Source organism: Lissotriton helveticus, chromosome 6 (assembly GCF_964261635.1).
Source record: "Lissotriton helveticus chromosome 6, aLisHel1.1, whole genome shotgun sequence".
NCBI lineage: Eukaryota > Metazoa > Chordata > Amphibia > Caudata > Salamandridae > Lissotriton > Lissotriton helveticus.
In genome coordinates this window covers 914412422-914438719 of record NC_136067.1, presented here as the reverse complement: position 1 = coordinate 914438719, position 26298 = coordinate 914412422, and the positions used below count along the sequence as shown (strand labels likewise).

Here is a 26298-nt window from a genome sequence, read left to right as displayed (position 1 = left end):
GGAACAGAGAACACTCAAAGGATGGACATTAGTAATCTGTCTTTGCTCATTCAAAAATAAGCTGTGTGACCTCATGGGTAGGGAAGCACAAATGGGCAACATCAGGACCCTGACAACTGCAAATCTCACACATGAACTCCTTTCTGACTTGTCAACAGACACCATTACACCCATGGAAAAAGTCTGTCACAATGGTAAGGGTGAAATCAGTAACCTTCTCATACAAGTTCGTCAGTTGATGTGTCATCTTATTGATGTCAGTGCTGCATGGCTGTAAGCTAGCAAATGCTGCTTGTGAGCGGGTGCCCACATGTTAAGTCAATGAGCTACACATGCTGCACATCGTCCTTGATTTTCCACAAATGGCTAATGAGAATTTAATTTGATCTCATAGCCACAATCTGTTGTACTAAAATATGGACTTGTATTTCTCATCACAGGTGCTGACAGGATGAGACGACTGCAACGGACACCATCCCGGGGGTTGCATGACATCCTGGCTGCAGCTGTGAAACCGTCGCGCACCTGTCCCTCAGGTAAATCGGGCATGAGGAGTGTCAACAGCTTAGATTTCAAAGCCATTACAGAGATCGAGATCCCCTTCTACATGGAATCAACAGTTGTTGATTACAAAGTGAAATACAGACCAGGAGTGACACATATGCAGGTCTGTCATTTTTGAGGCAGTTCGTTGAGAATGTTGTTTCAACCCTCTACAGGTATTTCAACTACAACTATGATGAGACAGGTGCAGCAGGATACACCAGGAGGGAACGCAAAGGGACAGAGAGTTGGGGCTGGAGCTGGTGAGTTTGCTAGTATCATGTAGATCTCCGTGCAACACCTCAGTGCTATGGTGTGAGCGGCCATTTGTGGTGGTACCCTAACATGATCACATGATCCTCATCTGCTGATGCAAAGTGCAGTAAATACAACCCTAGTGTTGCAGCACATGTAATACCTGGACAATCACTAATACAGTTGCAACCTCTGTGTTTCAGGTGATGCTGAGGGAGAGGCAGACAGCCCGACAACCAGTGGTGGCCGACGGGCAATCCGAGGGGAGAATCCTCTGATCCTCCAGGCAGCAATGTCGGCTGCAACTCATGCCCAAGAGGAGGATGACCAAGATCAAGAGGACGTAGACTTAGAGGATGATGAGTACATTTCTATTGACTCAGAGGATGACAATACTGACGTCCTGGACTCACATCCTCTGACAAGCCACGCCCGTCTGCCTCCTCTCAAACCATCAACAACACGACATACATCAAACCATCCACGGCTCCCACACATCCACTCACAGATATCACTCACTCACAGCCCTCACGTCCGTGACCGACATGGTGGTTCCCCTACCCACTCTTCCCTACGCAGTTTATCCCAGCCATTGTCTCCAACAACTGTGGGAAGTACCAGCCCTGTTGTGGACCTGGTATCCCCTGGGCACACTACTCCTGCCCACAGACTTCTACCTGCCCCCCCCCCTGTTGTTGGACCTGCTCATCTCATCCCTGGCAGACACCAGCAGAGGGGGTCTGCACGTGGCGATGGTGGCCAGTGGGAGCAGGACTTCTTCCGACAGCAGGCAGATGTGAGGCAGGACATTCGGGCCATAGGGGCTACCCTGTCCGACATTTCTGGGTCCCTGCAGGACATGGCCCAATTCCCTCAGGTGATGGACAGGATGACCTAAGCTTTGGATAGGATGGATAGCACTTGGCAGGAACTCTCAAGAAATATGAGAGACCAGATATCCATCCAAAGGGAAGACAGTGCAAGACACCATGCCTTGGCCATGAAGATGATGGAGGGCATGGTGAGAGTGATCCAAAGTCTACCTTCACGGCCAACGCAGGGAGGTGAACAATCATGTCGGCCTGTAGGACAGCACATCCCCACACCTGTAAAACCAACTGCACAGCACCACAGCCAAGGTACCCAAGCACACCCGCACCCTGCACTGTCACTCCCAACACCCCCACCACCTGCCAAAACACCACAAACCTCTGCACAGTCACTCCCACCACCCCCACTACCTGCCCAAACACCACCAACCCCTGTACAGTCACTCCCACCACCCCCACTACCTGCCCAAACACCACAAACCTCTGCACAGTCACTCCCACCACCCTCACTACCTGCCCAAACACCACAAACCTCTGCACAGTCACTCCCACCACCCCCACTACCTGCCCAAACACCACAAACCTCTGCACAGTCACTCCCACCACCCCCACTACCTGCCCAAACACCAAAAACCTCTGCACAGTCACTCCCACCACCCCCACTACCTGCCCAAATACCACCAACCTCTGCACAGTCACTTCAACCACCTGAACAACCAGCCCTTTTCCAGCCACAGACACCTAATGTGCAGACACCATTGGCACCTGCACCTCTTGATCAGCCTGGACAACACCCACAGACACGAAGGCGACAACCTCAACCTCCCCCCTCACCGCGTTCCTCCCCCCCCCACTATTGCGGAAACGCAAACATGACCGCCATTGACATGGCCAATTTGTTTTGGGCTCCTTAGGAGTATTTGTACAATAAATATCTACCAAAGTAATATCCTGTTGTGTACCATGTCCCTTCTGACAATGTAGGCATGTGTGTGTGTGTGTGTGACAGGTACAAGTGTAACACATCATGGCAACACGTTGTCATGTGCATAGAATGTGACTTACTAAATATGTGTCTATATTTGGGGATAGACATTCAAAATGAAGTCAAACTAGTCAGACAAAGTCTAATTCTGCAAGTTATTTATGTAGGAACACAAACAAACAGTCCGTTTGGAAGGGAGAAAGGAAAACAAATGATGATCTTAATGCAGAAGGAGAATGGAACTTGGATTTGGGTGGGGCAAAACAAATATAATACGTCAGGTAGCGTCATGGGAACCAGTCTATTCACAAGGGGAAAAATAAATGTCCGTCCGAAACAATGTCTCCGTCCAACAGTCAAGTGTCTTTCTGGTCATCCTCCAGGACCACAATGTCTAGATCCTCTGGGTCGGACACATCCACACGGCTGGCTGATGCAGGACCAGGCACCACACGGGAACGTGACAAATGAGGAGTATGGGGGGAAACAGTGTGGGGCAACGGACAGGGGGACACATTGACGGTGGTATGGGAAGGCACTTGGGAGATGAAAGACATAATGGCTGTGTTCAGGGACTGGACTTGGGTGGTGAGGTTGTCCAATGATGCATCGAGCGTATCTCCAGACACACCTGTAGCAAGATGCGAGCGGACATGTCCGATTCACCCTCGACCATCCAACGCAAGTCCCCTGGCACAGCCATGGGAGGAACTGCACCGGCACGGGGGGGGACACAGAAGGGCTGTGGTGCCTCAGGTCCGGAGCGGATGGGTATGGCTCGGCGGCTATGAGGAGGGGGACAGGTATCAGGGGATTGAGCTGGAGCCCCCGATAGCATGGGGGACGCTAGAGGTAGGGAGGGGCTGATGGCAGGCCCAGGTTGAACATTAGCCTGCCCCGGGTACACCTCTTCTTGACCCACTGGTGAGGTATGTGTGGCTGAGTGGCCATCTCCCACATCATGGTCGGAGTTGTCCGGTTCTTCACCCCCCCCTTCAATGTCTACAGCCTCCACCCGGGACATAGTACCAGTGTCATGTTCTTCTTCATCCCGGGTGGGTGAAACCCCCTGGCCTGCAGATGTTGAGGGCCCCTCCTCTTCCTCCTCCTCTCCCTCATCGCTGGTGGAAAGAGGGTTTAGCCGCCGCCGAACTGATGGTCTCTTTCTCCGGACTTGTTCCTGCGGATCTCCTGTCTCACCAGCCATGCCTGCAGAAGTGTAAGCAAAATCCTGATGTGGTGGTTGTTCCATGCATGACGCTACACATACATTGAATAGCCTAGGTCCGAATTTGTTTGCCTCTGATCACACTGTATAGTTATCAGGGGCCGATTTACAACTACTGGCACATCTCGCTAATCAGCAGAGGTGTGTCTGATGAGTTGCTACCCATCAGCCCACCCGTGCCTCACCCCCGATGGCCCGCATGTACAAAGCGGCACGGCGTAGCGCTTGGGTGGCAGATGTGTGATGCATCCCCGGTGGAATAGCCGGGCTTTGCTGGAGTGCTGACATGCTGCGGCAATCCTTACACCTGCTTCAAGCGGGTGCGTAGATTTCAATCTGCTTGGCCATAATAGTAACTGAGTGAAATCTTGTAGTTTCAATCAGCCACTTTTAGGATGCGATCCTGCACCGTATGCGTCACGTTGTAGTAATCCTGCAGCATGGCGCTTTGTGTGCTCCGCCGCTGCGTCACTAAAGTGACCCTATGGCGGTGCACAGAGGCGCAGGTGCCTTGTTGATCTGCCCATCAGTCCTTATGGACTCAATGGTGGTTGGGAGCACACTGCCTCACAGTCCCAGCACAGTTTGCCCCTTTGCATCCGGGTAAATGCTGTTTACAGTACTAACTTACTCCTGAATCATCTGTGTTTGCAGGGAATGCTGCCAAGTTCCTCTCAGATCACAGTAACACTCACAGGCACACAGCAAACCCAGATGATTTACTTTGCTCTCTGAAACTGCAGCTCTCTACTGATGAAGCGCTCATTCCAGGAACACGTGTCTAGAGATATACAGCAAAGTCAGCTGCAAAAATGGTGTATGGCTCCAGATTATTCCTAAGTAAGTTTGAACTGTGTATTGCATTTACCAGGATGCAAAGGGACAAACCGTGCTGGGACTGTGAGGCAGTGTACTCCCGACCCCCATTCTGTCCATGCACTTACATTACATGTATGCACACTGTCATATACTGAATTGAGTCTTACATGGATATCTCATGTGTATTATTGTGGCTTGCGCAACTGCATTATCCAAACCTCAACCTCGGCATTGTTGTGATCTGTGTGTCGTGTCATTGCTGCATGTGCCAGTTCAACTATAAGTCCACCAGAGGAGAACATGAAGAGTCCAGATATAATAGATATTGGCCATTGATATGGATTAGCAGCTATTTAACGTCTGGACAAGTGTCATCTGCTTTGTAGCATTGTATGGGACAAGACAAATGTGGGTCACACATCCACGTGGGGTCTGGAGTACTCCTCTAGCTACATTGTGTGTCTGGCCGTTTGATGTCCCCACATATCTTCGGACAATCCAGTGCCACATAGTGCCTTACTTGACTTACAAGGTAGTGCAGTACACCGCTGAACAGTGGTGGGCGGTTGTGACAGCTACCTGTACATGTGAAAGTCATATAGGCCACTGAGGGTGAGACGTCTGTCAGTGGACACACCTTGCCAAACTATGTAAACTTGTGAGTGATGCAAGGATCTCAAAATCTGTCATGACTCCAAAGCACATGATGAACTGTCTCAATTGGAACACAACGCTACAGGTGCAATGCTAATCACAACATCCAATCCCCTATGGCCTGCCATGTGCAGACTGGACAGTCTCTGTACCATCGCTCATCCAATGCACACATCTGTTATGATTGACTTGGTTCAATTGTAGTGGTGCTGGCAGAGCAGAATTCAATATGGATGCATGAGTGTGGCTCATTTACCCAGTTGTCATGAGAATACTACAACTCCCAAAATGCACCCTGGCCTGTATAGTACAGTGTGCCTCTTGAAACCTGGTGCCTGCTGCTTGGACATGCAATTGGCTAATGGAGGCATGGAACACACAATGGTACAGCACTGTTTCACTCACATCATACTCCCAGACTCATATTGCATATGATGCACTTACTAGGTCCATGCTGCTCGTGCTCCTCCAGCTGAGCATGGAGGGTCGGCCAAGCTGCTCGCAGGACCCTCCTGTACAGTGGTGACAGGCGAGGACGATGTACATGGTGCTGGGAGGACAGGCCAGCCAGCTCGGTAGCCTTGGTACGGGCCCACCGCTTCAGGTCCTCCCAGCGTTTGCGGCACGCCATAGGCCTCCTCCTGGTCACTCCCACTGCACTGCAGCGCTCGGCGATGTTGGCCCATAGCCTGCCCCGGGCTGCAGTGCTCAGCTGGTGCTCAGGGTCCCCATATAGCTGAGGGAATTTCTCCAGCACTCCCTCCACCAAGATGTCCAATTCCCTGTCTGTGAAAGGGGGGGCTCTCTCCTCATATTCCTCAGCCATTATAGGGAATTAGGTCAGATGACAGCAGCAGGATGCCTGAGGATCTGATCAGTGATAGAGGATGACTCAGAATGACCACAAAATGGCTGCCAACTACTTCCTGTGATGTATTTCCTGTCTCCCACTTCATGTATTGCCTTGCCTGTATGAAATTATGTGTTCTAGTTTATTTTTGTAATTTACGGCCCGAAATCGTAGTTTCCGGTATCGGGTCGTAGTTTACGCGCACGCACATTACGATGCGGCGCCGGAAACTACGATTTCGTGCCGTAAATTACGAAAATGACCCGGAACACATTATATCATACAGGAAATGTTATACAGGTAGTGGGAGACAGGAAATACATCACAGGAAGTATATTGCAGCCATTTTGTATTCATCCTGGACCATCCATATTCAGTAAACAAATCCACTGCCATCCTGTTGATCTGATGTAGGGGAAAGTGAAATGACAATGCAGGTGTGTTTAATGAATATGTATGAAAAGGGGGAACAGGTCATTTCAAGTCATTTATGCAGTGACAGGGGGTAGGGGGCTGAGAACATCCATCCCACTTTCCTAATCTCATACTTTGCATCATGGGACATGTAGTTCATATTGAGTACTCAGTATCAGAGTTGAATGATGTGTTATGTAACATTGGTGTGGATATGTCAGATACATATGGGGGCAGCTATACGAGCCCTGTGTGCACCAATTGCGCCACAGTAGTGTAACTTTGGTGGCGCAGCAGCGCTACGCCACCTCCATGCTGTGGGGTATCTTCAACATGACGCATCTGTGAAATGTGTCATATTGTAAGGCCCTGGACCGCAGTTGTGCATTCCTGCTCAGGGGGGGCCTTCCAGCACACAAACACCTCCGAACAGTGGCAGGGTGAAATTTACAACTTTACACTCAGTCATTTTCATGGCCATGCTGCGTCACAACCCTGCGCCTGCTTGTAGGAGGCCTAAGAATTGATGCTGCATGTTAGGCATCGGCTCGCCGCTTGCCTTGCTGGAGCTGCATTGCGCTTGCGACCCAACTCCAGTGGTGCTTCACCACAGCATATGCTTCACGCTTCTGTCTATACTTGGCCCACAGCGCACAGCTTTGTAAATGCGGCACATCCACTATGGCGCAAGGGATGTCTGCTGTGAGGCACAATTACTCGGGCATCCCTGCTGATAGGCAGAGATGCAACTGTTATTGTGAATCTGACCCATGGTGCATGAATCTCCCATGACATCATCACTCACATTCTGTGCCCATCGTTTGTGGGGGAGTCAAATCTGTAGTGGGCATAGGCCTGAGTATGAAACCTTTTGTGAATTGGTGACCCATCCTTATGAGGTCCAGGTATGTCTGTCAGGACATGTATTGTTTGCCATCAGCGTGAATAGTTTGTTTTAGGGCTGTCCACTACGCTGCTTGCTGACATGGGCACATGACCTGAGGCACAATCCACCTTTTGACTTCTGTCAGCAGCTGTGATTTGCATGCAGTTAGTGTGGTTTGCAAAGTCGTCTCAGGGTGGCATTTATGGACACTGTTGTGTCTGTCCACATTTCATCATTGACAACAGACAGCAAACCACATGTTGGCCGTGACACTACAGGTTGCTAATGCAAAATACGTGGCAACAAGCTGATCACGGACTTGCATGCCCTGACGTCGGTCATGTGCAATAGCCCGGTCTCCCACATTCAGAGCTAGTCGAGGTTCGAGAGGCATGTGTAAGCCGTGCTTTACAGCAATGTTGTGCAAAACACAACAGGCTAGTATGATCTTGCACACGACTACTGGGGAGTACAGAAGCACACCCCCTGTACGATCGAGACATCGGAATCGCGACTTCAACAGTCCAAAAGTGTGCTCGATGATGGCTCGAGTACGTATGTGTGCCCTATTGTACCTACGCTGAGGTACAGTGTTAGCACGCCTGTAAGGGGTGAGGAGATGTGGAGAGAGTGCATACCCAGCGTCGCCTGAGGAGGGAATAAAGGGCAGTTGTTAACATTTCACTCTTTGACTTTCACAGGACATGATCTATACGTTCATACATGCAGTGTCTGTTGGGCCATGTATCTTATTGTACAATCATTACTATTGGGGGGCATTCAGACATTTCAATGACGCATATCACTCATTTTCATTGGTTGGTACTTACCCAGTAGCCACATGTTACCAAATTCTCCAGCAGCCATACGCCGAGCAAGAGGTGACATGCGGAATATGAAGCTGTCATGTGTACTGCCTGGGAACACTGCATGCACATTGATGAACCTTCCACTGGCATCACAGACTGCTTGAACATTGATGGAATACCATCTGTGTCTGTTGCAGAAGATGTGTGCAATGTGGCGGGGTGGCTGAAGGGCCACATGGGTGCAATCAATTGCACCCAGCACACGTGGGAATTGTGCAGGGAGATAAAAATCTCTTGCTGCACTTTGTCTCATGGCCAAAGTATATGGCATTTTGATGTAGTTGGGGGCTCTATCAGTGATGCATCTCAGTACCTGATGCAGGCACCGCGACTGGCTCGCCTGGGAAATGCCCACATGGTCACTGGTGACCCTTTGGAAGGACCCAGTAGCAAAGAAGTGGAGGGCAGAAAGGATCTTGAGGTATGCTGGTATTGCATGTGAGCAGCAGGTCACAGAGTCAAGTTCCTGCTCCCACTCACATATCATATCCAAGATGACTTCAGGTGGGAAACGGTACCTGGCCCTTACATCCTGGCTAGACATTCCAAATATGTTGACCCTCTGCCTGTAGATCCTCTCTGCTCTTCTCCTCCTCCGCAAGTAGTTTTGCCGCATGGCAAGGGGTAGTGCTACAAACACGTTCAGTGACATCCTGAAAAGGGATTGTTAGTGTCTGCTCTGCTTTCATACATGCAGCAGGCCAGGGATTGGCTGCTGTGTGTCAGCTGATCCTTGTTGGGGGATGGGTGGACCTTGGCCAGGTGTTTCCCCTTGGCTAACATGCCCAACGGCCAAAAATCGTAAAATACGCCCCGCAATCGTAATATACGCCCTGTAATCGTAACAGACGCCCCGTAATCGTATCATACGCCCCGTAATCGTAATATTCGCCACAATGGCGTAAATTACGATTACGGGCCGTAAATTACTCCCCGGCGGCGGACGTAAAGTTAGTAGTCTTAAATCAAATCTGTGAATCCCGAAAGTAGTACGTTTATTCTGTGAATCCCGAAAGTAGTAAGTTTATTCTGTGAATCCCGAAAGTACTAAGTGCATTCTGTGAATACCAAATTGTAGTAAGTGCATTCTGTGAATACCAAATTGTAGTAAGTGCATTCTGTGAATACCAAATTGTAGTAAGTTTAGGATTTTGTCTTAAGTTCATTCTGTGAATCGGGCCCAAAGTTCCTAGACCAACAGTTAGACAATCAGCAATACAAGTGAGACTAGGATTCGCCTATATGCATTTTATCTAAGAGGAACATAGATATTTTTGTCTTTTCTCTTCTACAGGTTTGGGCTGGGCATCCAGGAGGAATTTCTAAAGCAGTTTGGATAGTTTGGCACTGGAATGACTATTGTGTCATTTTAGGTATCCCTAAACAAATCCCCTGCTATTCCCAATGTGTCCTGCTGGAGTTCTGTAGCAAATAAAATAATCCAAGGCCTGAAAGACGTAGGGCCTGATTACGATCTTGGAGGATAGGATTATTCTGTCACAAACGTGACGGATATCCCGTCTGCCGTATAACAATTCTGTGATATTCTATGAAACTTGTATTACTGTAAAACGGCAGACATCTAGTTTGTGACGGAGTAACCCTGTCTGCCAAGATTGTAATTAGGCCCTTACTTTCTGGTCTTTCTCCCAGGCATCTCTCTGATGAGTAAATCCACCCATTGTGCTGCTAAGATATTACACACCTCCATGAGCACAACAGAAAAAGTTTATCCTTTTAGAGCCACAGGATCCAGAGTCTCCAATGGACCAAAAGTAAGTCTTTCAGTTTCATTTCATACTGACTTTATGGTTTCCAGACAAGTCCCAGGAATTTCTTCTTAGTAACCCTTTTATGGTAGGATATTCTTGGATGTCACTTCTTAACGTGCTTTCCTGCCCAGTCAAGCAGTTTAATTAAGCAACTTAATCTCCCATTGGCTGAAAAACCTAATAGAACTTCCAGCATTCATAAATGGTGACCGGATTGAGATAAACTGAATTCTGACCTCAGAATGAGGTGTTTTTGCTCACACAATATACACATGGGTCGATTGTTTTTATTCACAAAGGGATTTATGAGTAGTATCTTTATGAGTGCGGAGTCCCTGCACAAAAAAATAGGTATTTTTATGTGCGGAGACTCCACACTTGTAAAGATACTACTTCCCTTTGTGATTAGCAAACAATTGTAAACTCACACAAAAGTGTAAGCTTACCGTTGTGACAAATGCAAAAACAGGAATTGATGGACAGAATGCAGAATAATGCAGAATAATGTCATACATTCACCCCAGTACATAGATCTGGGCCTAAATCCATTGTTTATTTGCTCACCATGCCATTCCAGTTTGGACCCAGCCATAGGCAAATCAAACTTGACCCTGCGCCCAATGGGAACAGTCCAGCCCGAACTGCCAGGCCAGGTCCTCCCTGGACTGCAAACAAGCATCCTAGGACCAGTTTCGGGTTTTCAGCCCTCATCAGCCAGGATAGCTTGACTCCAGTGGCATGGAGAGCACGGGACCCATGTCTGGGCATACCCTTCCCACTCGGGGTGACAAATGCAAAAACAATTGATGGACAGAATGCAGAACTATGTCATACATTCACCCCAGTACAGAGATCTGGGCCTAAATCCATCGGTTTTTTGCTCACCATGCCAGTCCAGTTTGGACCCAACCATATGCAAATCAGTCTTGACCCTGCTCCCAATGGGAACAGTCCAGACGTTACCGTTGTGATTAGGCCCTAAATTAATTTCATATCAATGGCTGGAAAATAAGCCAGTTAATGATGTCTTGCTGGGGTAATTTAGTAGAGGTTCCACACTTTAAATGACAAAAGGCATCTGGATACAATTTGGCCAAGAGTAGAAATAAATAATTCTCACCATAGACATAATCTAAGTACATGTATGATTAGAAGGTGGTAGTTATGCACTGTTACTCCAAGATTAGTGTGAAATGATCCTTAATATTTTCCAGCTAGCATCACCAGGTTAGCCAGCTATAAATGTCAAGTCTGACCGTTGTTAATAGAAGCTGCCCTATAAGAACAATGGATCAATATTTTAATTTTTTTATAATGAAGGGGGCCTGGCCATGCTTCTTGTGATCTGTTGTAACCCAACCAAATGAATTCAGGTAATTTTTCTTAGGTGTTCAAGAGCAAACCTTTCGGGGAGCACTCTGTGCAGGTAGAATATGAAAGCCTTGTTAGTGTCTCATTTACACCCTTCGTCTAAGGCGCTACCCCGCTGCATTTGTTACTGTGGAAAAAGGAAATATAAAATGATATAACAACACTCTATTATTAGCATTTTATTTTCCCTTTGTCATGGAGCTTTACGGGGCGGGGCTTAGCTGTGGTCACAGTCAGCAAGGGGAGGAATGGTGGGCCGGCCAAACAGTCCTGCACACTTTGTATGTTCCCCACCAGGCTGCATTACGCAGCTGACGAGGAACATGCGCAGGCTCCCATCCCGCATCTGAGCGACAATATGCGGTATTCAGACCAATCACAATGCTCCAATGCAGCATTGTGATTGCCTTAGGGGACGGAGCCTATGCTTCCTGTTTCAGAGGACGACACTAGATGAGGCTGCGATCAGGTAGCAAGGTGAGTCTATTTTAATTTATTTTTCAATCTCCCCCCACGTGCTACTTGGTGACAGCCACAACTGTTCTCTAACAAATTGGTGAGTACAGGTGTATACAGGGCCATTCTAGGCCTGGGTCTTGCTTCACTGGATTTCTCTGTCAAGATGGAAGTTGTGTCATGTCAAAAGGCAAGCAGATCCTTAGACGGAAGCAGCAGCCCCTACCCACAAAGGAAGACTGCATGCGCCCTCTCAAATGCAAGCTCTTTGAGGTATGCCATAGGACAGCATGAGATCCAGATGAGTATGGACTAGAGGAATGGACAGCTATCCTAGATGAGAGTAGATGCTAGCTAGGGCAGGGGAAATGTGGCCATGATTAAGGATATGTGACCCAGTGGTGGCAACAATTGGGCCAGGATATGGGAAGGTGAACCAATTGACAGGAAAAGCAGGTCAAGGCAGTGGATATATGTTAGACCCGTCAGCCTTAGGGTGGTCTTATCCCAAACTACGTGCCTTCCTCCTTATTCTTTGATGATTTCGTTTCGGCTGGACTTAGGAATCTGTGCTCTTTACCACTGCTAACCAGTGCTAAAATTCATGTGCTCACTCCTTAAAACATGTTAACATTGGCTTTACACCCAATTGGCATATTTAATTTACTTATAAGTCCATAGACACTACGTGTGCCCAGGGCCTGTAAATTAAATGCTACAAGTGGGCCTGCATTACTTATCCTGCCACCCTCTTAAATACCGCTGAAACATGCCCCAGGTCTCCCATTGCAGCCTGGATGCACAGTTTTAGACTTCTATTTTGACCTGGCAAAATAAAACTTTGGCCAGGACTGAACCCTCCTTTTTGATACATATGTCACCCCTAGGGTAGGCCCTGGACAGCACAGATGCCAAGTTGCAGTGTATTTAAAAAGTTGGACATGTACTTTTTAGTAGTCCTGGTAGTGAAAAACTCAAATTCATTTTCACTACATAAAGACCTACCTTTCCCATAGGGTAATGTTCGAGTTAACTTATTACATTAAGTAAGCTGTAATTTCCAAATCAGAGCAGGTAATCAGTTCATTTTTGGTGTCTTTGGAGTCATGATGAAAAATCCTCTTTCATAGTAAAGTTGGATTTTAAATTACAGTTTTCAAAATGCCACTTTTAAAAGTTGGCTTTTTCCTGCCATAGCCATTTAGTACCTGTAGCCTGTCCCTGGGTCACATGACTGGGTGTGGCTGACAGTTGGGCTTTGAATAGTCCTCCTAGACAGCCACACACAATAGAGAGCCTAGGTGTACCTGGATGGTCCATCACTGGCAGGATGGGAGGTCGGAGCTGGGCACAGTCCTACTTAGACATGAATAGGCTGTGTCCTGTTCCAAACAAATTGCTACATACCCCCTGTAGTTAGTCTGGAGCCAGGACAGAGAAAGCAGGAAGCCTGGGGACTTCAAAGGGAAATCTCTTGAAGCCTCTACCGCTCACATTCTAGAGGAAGGGCACAGGTATAAATATTAAACACTTCTAAACCTGTTGATACTCTGCCAGGAAGAAGGACTGCTGTGTGACTGAAAGGACTGCCACTCTATGTACTGCTGATCTAAAGGAACTGCTGCCCGTTGTGCCGATCTGCTGTCTGCTGCCCTCCTGCTTGGGTGAAAAGGACTAGACCTGCACCTGTTGAACCCAGGACCCCAGAGGAACTTAAAGGGCTAGTTGGCTTGCCTACTGACTAGAGCCTCAGAGCCAGGAGATTCCAACAATCTTGAACCCAGCTCCTGGACTCTGGCACCAGTGAGTCCTACCCTGCCAAGTGATGCCAACCCAGTCATGGACCCTTGGAAATGAGCCTGATGTTGCCCTGCCAGTCCATCTGTGGACCCAGAAGAACCAACGCATCTCCTCTGATTTGTGGCGCAAATCGGAGCAGAACCGACTGTTGTGTGGTCACACACAAAAATAGCCCAATGCCTGATGATGTTGAAATATGCAACTTCATTCTTGAACAGGGACACCAGCCTTCAGACCTCCAGCCTCTGCCTCACTGACTCTTCAACTGATAGAGAACTTAGAACCTGGGAATGCTAGGCACAGTAGATTCTACCTACAGAACCTGGCAGGATGCCACACCGATGCATCGCCCTGCTGTGAGAGTTTTCTCATGACGCACAGGACTCCTCATCGACCCCACCGCCCATCGGCACCACTGCCTGTGTGAAACTTACCAATGCAGGCCCTCACACCCCTCTTTGAAGGCAGCCTCAACGACGATGCAGGTTCTGCTTCACAGCCCCACAACTCCTCAGAACCGATCCAATGCCTCAACTGCAGAACACAGAACTGACACCCAACTGTGAATCGCAACGGGATCCTCAAGGATTTTTTTTGTGAGATTTTTTTATATTTATCTTTAATTGAAACAACAACTCGCCATCTGACTTTACAGGATACACATAGCAAAATAGACAGACAATTCACCAACAAATCAGATATGTCATAATCATCAACTAATGAAATTTGTTCAAATTTCAGTTCTCCTTCTCCCTACACTGGCTCCCCCCACCCCCATTAGAGTGATTCGCAATCCTGATCCTGTACAGTCCGGGATCCTCAAGGACGACCTACGACCTCGCATTGCAGCTCTGCAGCAATTCCGAACCAACACAGCTTCGGTGCAGAAGCTCACATTGCTCCGCTACCAGGACTTAAGTTACTTTGTTCTGCAGGCCTAACCGCATCCCATTAGCCGTCCCGCACTGCATATCGGCCAGCCTGAACTTGTGACCTTGTCCCGATCTGGCACAATCCCATATCTACAGTTGGCTCATTGTGCTTTTTGGCACAATGTTCACTGATATCTTTAAACTTGCAAATCTCCAGTTCCACTGATTGGATTTTTGTCCTTTTGCTTTTGTTTAATTTATTGAAAATTGCTCAATTTGTTTTAAAAACTGGTGTTGGATCCTTTTGTGGTGTGTTTTCACTGTGTTACTGTTTGAAGTGTTGCACAAATACTTAACACATTGCCTCTCAGTTAAGCATGACTTTCCTGTGACAATCTACCCTAGGATTGAGCATAGGTTAATATAGGGTTAGCTTGTGAGTTCACACTGATAAGGATGGTGGTTCCTGCTTGAGTACGATTTCCCCTCTCCTCAACCTGTAACCCAAGTTCCTACAATTTATGAGCAAGGGCATATGTCTGCAGCAGAGAGTAGGGAAGTGAACTATAAGAGTGGTTGTCTAGGTGAGAGATGAAGTTGGCCAAGGTTGATGTAAGATGGACCAGAGGAGAGAAGAGGGGAGCAGTGGGGGCATTGGTCAGAAGAAAATATCCCATTGTGGAGTTCTTTAAACTAAGAAAAAGTGGTGAGTGGCACACATTGGGTAGAGCAAAGATATGTAAAGCTGCTATGCTTGTACAGAAATGTGGTGCCATGCATTAACCACTCTTTCTGTGAGGTGGACACTTGCCAGTGGTGGTGGAACAATATATTGTGGGTATGCTGTCATCAATGTTACATCACTGAAGACATAGGTTTTGTGGAAAATTCAAGCATTTAAAAAAGAACAAGTGTAGTAAATGAGGCACGCTCATTCAGCACGAGAGTGGTCAGGGTGTGATATATAGCTGGTGGTAGACTTTGAGCACCTGTCAGACATATTATTAACTCCTGATGTGGTAGGGCACAGTCATTTACCAACAGTACAATCTCCATTGAAAAGGCCACTAAATTTGCACAGACTAGTAAAACTATATTTCACATGAATGATAATCTGTGGAAATTGGGCTTTTCGGATATTTATCATTTGTGCATCACCAAGTAAAGTGCCTTGATTGGGGGGTTGTGGCCAGGCTACTGGCCTAGAAGGCCGTGAAGCACTGGAGCTCTGCTGTCCGCCTGATATTCTGGCTCTAAAGCCTGAAAATAGCAAGCTATCCCGCCCTCCGGAGGTCGCTCCATGAGTGAGTAGATCCTGCCGACCTGCGGAGCTGATTCCAGTGCTTCAGAGTGCCCAGGTTCAAGAGCTACGTTGTGGTGAAGATCGGGCCCGTAGTGATGACGCACAGAGTGTCCAGGCCAAGCCAGGCATGTTCAGCGTTGCAGACTTCTGGGGAGACTTGACGATCCAATTCACTGAGAAGCTGCCCCCGCCATTGCCATCCTGAATAACTTTGGGGCCTGTGGGCTTCAGACATGTCTGGCAGCTTTGTGAGGCCTGGGGCGCAACCCTTGCAAATAGCAGCCGGGGAGGGCCGCGCCTAATCCTGTGGGGGCTCCGACACGGTAAGAGAGAGCGGCCTGCTAGACTTCTGCACCCTTTCAATGGGGAGACCTGGAGCTCCGTTTCCCCGAGAAGCTGCCCCGCAACAGCCATCCTGAAGTACCTCGGAGCCCGAAGGCTCTGAACACGTCTGGCGGCTTTGTGAGGCCCGGGGTGCGACCCGAGCTTATTGCGGCTGGCTGGGGGGGCTGATGGGCAGCTGATTCTTGTCGCTATTCGGGGTGGGACGCCCTTTAAGAGCTGCTGCATTGACGGACTGCGATGGGACTGACCTAAAATCCATTGTCCCGCAGTATGTACCATGACTTTGTTTCACTGCCGGAGTCATATCCTGGGAACTTTGCTACCCCTAATTAAACACAGTGAGCAAGGACTCCGCACCTGAGGAGTGGCTACATCTGGCCTCCCCACACAGTGTAATACACGCTGTTAACAGCAAGTTTGGGATTATTGATAAAACTTCTCCTGCAGACAGTCTGGCCATATTGGAGGGGATGGTAAAAAAAGACCCTAGGCAGAAGTTACTGCACTTCCCCAAGATTGGTGCCCCTACAGCGACGGTGGACTCCAACATGGTGGATGGCAATGGTGATGGGTCACGAACAGCTGAGGCTCCCCACAGTTCAGACGCCATAATGGTGGAATTCAGAGTCGGTTTTCGCTTCCTAGATGGTCGATTTGACTATCTGGAGAAGAGATTAGAGACTATGGGCCGGATGTCCCTGAATGTCACCTGGACACTGCTGAGGGGAGGGTTTCTGATCTGGAAGATGGAGCTGTGCAATCCGTGAAAAGCTAGATAGCATGGATTTTTTTAAAAAATAAATGAAAAACAAAGACTTGGAAGCAAGAAGTCGACATAATAACCTTCACATTCTTGGGATTGCTGAGTCCACAAATACTGGCACATTCGTACATTACTATTTCAATTTATTGTCATGCCTTATATATTATTTGTTCATATGGTAAGTCGTTTTTCGCAATGCACACTTACACACATGGATAGACACTTTTCCTGATGGTGCGGCTTAACTATGCACACCGACCTGTCACTCCTTACTTGGAATGTGTGAGGATTAAACAACACTATAAAGTGTAGGCAAGTACTAACCTACGTACAGAGACACCAGACAGGGGTAGTATTCCTCCAGTAAACGCACTTGCCCAGAGCCGCTGCGACTTTGTTTGCTACAACTTGGGGCCCCCACTGATACTTTTCTAACTATATGCTAAGGGGCGCAGCTGTGCTCATCTATAAACGACTCCCATTTCAGCATTCAACGACACGAACTGACAGGGAGGGCCGATACGTTATTGTGACAGGACATCTTATGGGGCACACAATTGCGTTTGTTTGGCTGTTTGCCCCTATTGTGGACGATCCAGACTTTTTTAGGGTGCTCCACTTCCAACTTCTTCAAGTGGACACAGATCATGTATACATGGGGGGGGGCTTCAATCTCATTTTTGACTTAGGGATGGCATATCCACCTCAACTGATACCAAACCCTGAGCTCGTACAGCCCTGTTGGCGTTGTGTGAAGACTTGGGCTTATTAGATGTGTGGAGTCACTGCCGCCCGGGCGAGCGGGCCTACACACACTATTCCGTTCCACACCACACCTGGACGTGGCTAGACTACTGGTTGGTGACCCCTTCATTAGCCGCCTGGTTTAAGGCGATCCTACATCTTCCTAGAACCCTCTCGGATCATTCGCCTGTGCTCTTGACCCTCCAAATTCCCAGACCAGAGGAAAGTGAAAGGCAGTGAAGATTCCCTGGTCAGGCTTTACTCAATATCCTATTTAAAAATGTGTTTCATGAAGCAATAATCAAATATTTCGACTTTAACACTGGAATGGTCTCAACATGGGCACACTTCGGGGGCCTTCAAGGCTTATGCGAGAGGTGTTTGAATCGCTAAGCACGCCGGGGTGTTGCGAGACCTCCGAACAACACTCAAACAGATTGAGACGCAGCTGAGCGCATTAGACCAGGAGTCAATCTTGCACCCAGATCGAGACACATGTAATAGACGGTTAACAGTTTACAGAGGCTGTGGAGCGCGAAACACACTATCTGAGTAAATATGCCATGGGTCGCTGCGGGGGCGAGCGTCCAGGCCGTACGCTGGTGAGAATGCTTCGCCCGTCACTTGGGCGGTCCTGTATTACGACACAACGACCACACAGGGGAACCTGCTCACTGGCACCCCAGAGATTCGTGATGAGTTTCTGAGGTACTACACACGCTTGTACACTTCACGATTAACGTTCAAGAATGTTGAGTGGGATAAATATCTTGCTGAAGTAGCCGTAGTGTGGTAAGAGAAAGCAATGCAACAATTTCTTGTGGAACCTTTTTCTAAGGACGAGATTATTTGTGCATAGAAGCCATTAATGTCTCCACAGCTCCAGGATTAGATGGGTTCACAGGCGATTTTTATAAAGCATACAAGGAAATACTTGCCCACACCTATTAGAAGTCTACAATGAAGCTCTTGAAAACCATATTCTTCCTCCCACTTATGCGTGAGGCTGTGATTATACTGTTGCCAAAACTAGGCAAAGATCCATCCTTGTGTGGCTCCTACAGGCCCTTGTCTTTGTTGAATCTAGATTACAAAATACTCGCCAAAATGATAGCACTAAGCCTAGCCTTGTTACTTGACTGGATAATATCGCCGGTACAGTCCGACTTTGTGCCCCACTAGTCCACAGCATTAAACCTTAGAACTCTCTTTGCCACTTTCAATAGGATTGACCCACAAACCCCTGCTGTAGCGGTGCATTTAATCACCGAAAACGCGTTTTACTCCTTGGAATGGTCCTTTTTAGGGCTCGGGGCGGAGCTCCGTGATCCTAATGTTAAAGAAAAAAAAAAAAGTTGCTTTAGGGGCCCGGGCTGCAACATTCCTTAGTGCGCGCGAGTTTTTTATGGCATCTGCCTAGTGATTCGTCTTCGCTGTGGTGTCTATTTAGTAGCCTTGACGTGATAGGCTATATTTACGGTTCGTCCTCCATTGTTTTCATTTTCATGGCATATTGTGTGCGGGTATGCGCACGGCAGAATATTAATCTTAATTAGAAGCTGTCAGAGTGCCCGTGTAATGCAATGCAGATGGTGGGAGCGCGTTCACCATTCAGCCTTGCATTCCATTTATTAGGCGCGCGTGTAACATGTACCTTTCGCGCACGGCAGTCCATTCATTTTAATTAGGAGCTGTCAGGGTGCCGCGTTCACGGCGGAGATAATTTAAAGCATATGCCGGCAGTGGCGCGCGTGCGAGGCCGAGAGCTGAGCACGATGACTCCATGCCACATTTACAACACAGCGGACATCTGCTACTTCTACATTCCTGAAGTCAGGAAACCGGACAGTAAGCACGAGCGACATGGCAAACGTACAAGTGGTTTGTTAGTATGGGCTGTGAGGACACGGAGGGGTCAATTGTTTCCTGTATGTCATATCCTATGTTTAGGGCCATCAACTTTACATTTCGCAACAGACTGTTAACCCACAATGTTCAGCCGGGACGTCTGAAGTTGCATTTTCCAGTAGCAAAATATAACATTCACAAGCACTTGGCAAACCCTTCCCAAACTCACACAGCGGCGAACTTTAGGCCAGACATAAATATCCGAAACAACAGCCCTTGTGTTTCCTGCACGTTACAGCGATACCGGCTGAATCAAGGCCTGTGCGATTCAACTTCACTTCAGCACATTGAGAAAGGGCAGGGTGTGCCCGAGTGTTGAAACCGAGCAGTCTGCCATCACAGGGCTTGTGAAACAAAAACTTCTTTCAACTCGAGACACACCAGCGCATCGTGCATGGATTTCCAGTCTACTTAAATGACATCAGGAGCATTGAAATCACATGAAAAGGAAGGGTCCCTCCCCCGCGCTACGGCAGAGGTATGAGTGTTAGCATCCGCACGGGCGCCAGCTGCGGGCAGTATGCAAAGCATATTGGTCATGAAATAGTTTTTTTTTTAAAACGGCATTGTTAAAATGGGCAACTGGGAAGAATGCGGTAATACTATAGCGCCAGACATGATTAAAAAAAAGTTTAGCACAACACACTTCAAAACTCTCCAAGAAGGGTAACAAAAATGGCAGAAGGCCAGAGTTTTTTTTCCTATATCTTTCTTCCGAGCTGTTAAAACCCACACGTTCTGCTTCTAATCTGGGGCCTTATTATTGTAGGATTTCCAGCATGTGGTAAATTATCATTCGGCTGAAATAAAGAAGGCTGAGTGTAATGGTCGTGAGACTCTTACTGACTTTTCTACCGTTTTGATTACATCATTTCATGCTGCTGAAACATTTAAGTACCTAAACGCAACAGCAATTAGTCTACAACCCCCAGAAGAAATAATGAATTTGCCTACAAATCCCAGAATTCAAAGAAAAAAAACTAGACTGGAGCACCTAGTCAAGCATGTACTGGGGTAACCCATAACACATAGCAACAATGCATTGCCATTTACAATGCCATTAGCTCAAACTCAAATAAATCCGAGCCCAATTGCATTTCTAATGCTTGTTCTTAGCTGTTATGAGGAAAATGGGCATGACAAAGGGCTTTATGGCACTCCCTGCCCTACTTTACATCCCTGCCACGGCACGGCTTAGACTGAATGGAACACTCCCCCAATTTAAATTGACACAGGGCACCAGGCAGGGCTGTCCGCTGTCGCGATTGCTGTTCATAATCACTTTGGACCCGCTGGTTAGGCACCTGCAGGAGAAACATTTGCATTGTGGTCTGCAATTCACAACGGGCCTCTATTAATATCTTTATATGTGGACGATGTTGTCTTGTACGTGCGTAGACCACAAGAAAATCTCGAACATCTAATTAGAGAAATTATACGTTTTGGTGGCTTCTCTGGTTTAGCCATAAACTGGAGTAAGTCAGAGACTTTCCCGCTGACAGTAAGTACAACTAAATGGGATTGTGAATTCCCTCTGACATGGTGCGAGGGCACCACTAAATATCTAGGGATTTATTTGCACACAGAGGCTGAGCAAGTGATTTGACTAAATTACGGACCAACTGTTTACGCTCTGGAGCAACAAGTGGAGCATTGGTTTCAGCTACCTCTTTCATTAGCTGGCAGGGTGGCGCTAATCAACATGATAGTACTCCCTAGATTCATGTATTTATTTAAAATCATACCCATCCCACTCCCTAACAAATTCTTTCTCACACTGTGCTCGTATCTCATTAGACTCGCATGGGGCGGGAAAAACGCTAGGGTTACTTGGGACATTTTGACCCCTCCATATGAGAGAGAGGGCTTGGGGGTCCCGAATTTTCATGTCTATTACTTGGCCGCGCAGTGTAGCTTTGCATATTCATGGTACCACCCGGATGCACAAATCCCCTACTCCAAGCTTGAAGCTGACTTCGTTAGCCAGGCACCACTAAACACGATCCTACCCAAAGGGTTCCCCAGAGACCCTGTTGACATACAAATAGTCTCCATGACCAGCTGGGCCTGGTGTAAGCTGGTGACAGTTACTGGGGGCCGCAAGTTCTACTTGTCACATATCCCACTCGTAAATAATCCATGGGAGCCGATCACTGAGGAAAAGATCATCCAAAGAACACTGGTTAAATATGCATTACATACAACCAGGGACCTATTCCAAAGTGGGCAGGTATTCGATAGCGCAGAGGATGACAAGTTCCTTGACGCTTCCTTCATGGATACAGTTACACTCAATAGACTGCGCTATTGCCGGAATTTCTACTGGAACCGGAATCCTTTATGCCACTGACAATATTGATCGCCAGCGTTTCCAAATTGTACAAAACCTCTATGTCACTATTACCTGCTATAGACACTAGAATCTGAGTGGTTAGGGAACAGGATCTAGGACACCCTAGAGATGAAACACTATGGGCTTTCTGCTGCTCACAAATCAAGGAAGTCTTATATAGAATAGCAAACATAAGTTGTTGCATTTCAAGTTTTAGTGGAAGCTTCCATGTCCCCAGCGAAACTACATACTGTCGACCATTCCAGACCACACACATGCCCCAAGTGCGGGGCATTGCGTGCAGACTTTGCCTACATGACCTGGAATTGCATAAAAATTACTGACTACTGGAGGGGGGTATAGTCCGCATTGTGTAAAATGACTGATCTAGATCTGTTGCCCACGCCACAAGTTGCCAACTTGGGTTATGTTCGGAACACCCCCAAACAGCTACCTTGATACACCACAATAGCTTCATTATTTGCGAAAAGGGAAATAGCTGTGGCCTGGGGGAGCAAGCGCTTCCCCACTGTCAAGGCATGGTTAAGCAGCCTGATCTACTGCAACACTAACAGTAATTTGTTTTCCTCTACCTTGCCGGTGAACTCCAGACCTAAGGACATATTGGGGGCCCTGACATCTGCTAGAAATTGCTCAGTCCTCTTCATCACAAACTCCATCTGGAATAGTCCCCTCTGGGTTGGGTTGAGTTATCACGTGTCATATTAAACTGAGATCGCTCAGTTTCTCACCTGTGAGCAGAAATTGCATTCCAGTGTAACAGTGGTCTTGTAGAGTATGGAGTGGCCGTTCAACTTGGACTGTGGTAGAGTGTCAATTGTATGCTATGTAAACTTTTTCTCTCCTGCATCAAAGTGTTGCTATGTGAACATGTACCTGAAGAATGTTATTATTGGAAATGGTACATAAAGTTAAAAAAAACTCTTCATCCATAAATAAACCAGTTGCTTCAGAAAAGTGCCTTGATTTGTTTTGGTCGTTTTAAATTCTATGTTTCAATCAAGCTAAAAAATGTCTTTATTTGTGCTTTCCTAACTGCTGAGATAATTTCATTAATTTGTACAGTTCATTTACAGGTATTAATATTTTGTCATACTCAATCTGTTCCTTTCACACTACATTGTACCCCAGCAAGATGGTTACATAGTTCACTTTACAAAATGCTAACACTTTGCAGTCATAAAAAGAAAACAGCATGTTAAAGATGTGGCAAGGTAACAACAAGATGTAAGGCCCTCTTTGTTGCTCCTTCACTCTCTGAACTCCAGCACGATTATTTTAGGGGTGTGAAGCACCCACCACCCCCACACCTCTACTTCCTGCGCCTATGACACTTGAATGCCTACAGGGAAGGATGCAGAAATATTAACTGCTAAGTTTGTCCATATGTTAGTGTCTTTAATATTTCCTCTAACTGAAGTGCATCATTCAGTGGTGGTTACCAGCTCCTACTCAAGGAAGCATAATAACCTATTGTTCCACAGCCAGGTAGGTACTTACCCAAATGTATGTATATATACAGAACAAATGGGGTTGAATTTCCAGTTTTTCCCTGACTTACTATCTGAAATGTCCATGCTGAACTTAAAAGCCTGTGCAGTGTTCATCATACAACATGCAATATAGGTTCTATAACCAAATAATTCTAATTGTCTGCTTCAGATTCACCAGGAACAAGTGTTGGAGCATGAAGAAGTTGTTAACCAGACTCTGATCATGGCAACGTCTGATTTGAATGACTCTCGTCTGATCATTGCAGGGATAAATGAAGCAATCAAGGTAGGGTCCTAAGATATAGATGAGAGAGACCTAAGATTAAAGATAAAAGACAGGCAGTCTTTTGTTAACTTTGTGGCACCAAATACAATCATCTGACAGAATTGTGTGGCACATCGCATGGGTATATAATAATATGACTACATTTTGACATTACAAAAGAAACTGTTACATCCTGAAGAATGTAATCATTCAGCTCCTACTCCTGGTCATTATATCATTTTTAATCAGTATCAAATTAGGCCTGATTAAAAAAGGATGTTGTAAAGCTCTATACATTGTTAAGATTTAGGTCTGGAAAGCAGACTCACAAAACTCTGAGACTTACATGAATGGAATTTAGGAATTACAGAATCTTGACACCTGGGTGAATGTAGCGTTTGTACCTTTCTTGTGTGAATTTGTTTTTTTGCACTGGATGTGCGTGTCCATGATTTACAGGAATTTCGCATGCTTAGTAATTGGGAATTTCTGGAAAGATATTTTCCTTTTCTTTCTCTTTTCATTCAAAATATTTTTTAATGAAATTCCTTGCCTTCCTCCACCATCATCTGAATATGAGAAACATGTATGTTCTTCCCTTAAATACCTGCACATTTAACTGGATCATTCAGGTGAGCATTTCGAAGTTCAGGTATAGGTGAGATGCATTATAAACATGTGGGAACACTTCCAAAGCTGTGACTTTCTCTGCGCTCATAGCCCACATCTCTGACACTCCTCGATATTTGAATTCATCCAAGAGTCGCTTGCAAATGTCTTCATTACTTACCTGTAATCTTCATCACTATGGCCCACATGCATCAAAGGAAAAACCGGTCGCAAGCGGGCAGATTCTCAGAATCTGCCCCTTTGCGACCAGTATTTTTGCATTTGGGATGCATCATCCCAAATGCAAAAATCGCAATTTAAGAAATCGCAAAATTGTGATTACTTAAATTGTGATTGCATTTAAGGAATCTCAAATTGAGATTGCTTAAATGCAATGCATCAATGTTAAAAAATTAGCGATTTCGCTAATAGGGTGAGCAAATTACCTTGAAGTTGAACTTCATGGTAATTTGCAAAAACTTTGAAAAATGCACTAAAGTGCATTTTTCAAAGTTCCATTTTACACACACACATACCCTTGGGGCATGTGTGTGTGCAAGATGTACTCATATGCAGATTTCAGGGGTGCAACAGGGTGTCCTTTTGACACCCTGGCACCCTTAAAAATGCATTCTCAATTTGCGATTCTCTAATTGAGAATCGCAAATTGAGAATGTCTTCCCATTCATTCCTATAGGCCTCTAGGCCCACAGGAATGAATGGGGAGGTATTCCTTAATTGCGACTCGCAACTTACGAGTCACAATTAAGGAATTTTTAGAAATCGCTATTTTTTTAGTGATTTCTACATGCATAGGCTTTTGCGATTCCTTAATTGCGATTCCTTAATAATCGTAATTAAGGAATCGCAGAAGCCTACTTTGATGCATGTGCCCCTATGAGTCTTACTCTTTCTCTGACACAGTTCCATTACTTATTATAATTGAGAATTTAAATTCTTGCACACAGCATCTCTCTGTGCCGAATAGAAGGAGAAGGGCGTTAAATGGGGGCACAAATAGGTCCAACTATCGCAGACTCCATTTCTCTGACAGACTAAGAAATGCTTTCTCAGATAAGCCTTAGTTCCATAACTATTGAAACATCCTGCCCAGCAGATATGTCATTAGAGTCATTATAGCATGTGTATGAGTGGTTGGAATTTCTGAATCTTGCTCTGATGCTGCAGTTAGAGTAAGGGTTGACTTTGATATGAAGCAGGAAGAAGAATGGAAGGCCAAGGACCACTGTCTGCTCTTAGGAAAACGGGCTGCTTTACAACAAAAAAACATGGCTTTATTTAAAAGCAATCACAGACATGGTGGTCTGCTGACCTCAGCAATCCCTGTGAATTTTGAAATTCCTAATGGGTCGCAACTTGCGACCTACCTCATTAATATTCATTAGGTGCGTCATTTGCAACCCAATGGGAATCACAAAAAGTGTTCAACACACTTTCATGCATGCTGTTTTGTGATTTCCTAATTGCGAATCGCAAGGATTCACAATTGAGGAATCGCGAAACAGAGTCTTAATACATCTGGCACAGTATATCTACCAATATGGTTACAAATTGTGCCACACCTGAAGACAGGAACATCACTACACTAGCTACCTTGCCCTCTATAAGTAATGAACGTTTTTTGGAACTCCTGGCCAAGGTAAAGCCGGGTTCACACAAAGATCCTTGCGCGGAAGGTCAACCATCTCTGGCCCTCTCTGTCCCTCATTCATGTCTCTCTTGTTCAAGGCTGGGTACCTAGCACCTTTAAAGATGCTGTGGTAGTTCCATAACATAAAATAAGCATTTGTAAAGTGCACGTTCACCCAGAAGGGTATCTTGGCGCTGAATATGTTTATTGTTACCCAACTCAATGGTACTCATTTTATCGACCTAAAATGACAAAAGGCT

At 46.5% G+C, this 26298-nt stretch overlaps 1 protein-coding gene across 1 annotated transcript in view; it reads left to right on the top strand.

Annotated features, from left to right (window-relative positions):
• Positions 1-26298, top strand: part of LAMA4 (laminin subunit alpha 4) — a 467067-nt gene that overhangs the window by 243689 nt on the left and 197080 nt on the right. Inside the window, exon 14 of the mRNA XM_078648567.1 lies at positions 23683-23799. Within this exon, the coding sequence (XP_078504693.1) occupies positions 23683-23799 (117 nt within the window). The remainder of the gene's footprint in view (positions 1-23682; positions 23800-26298) is intronic.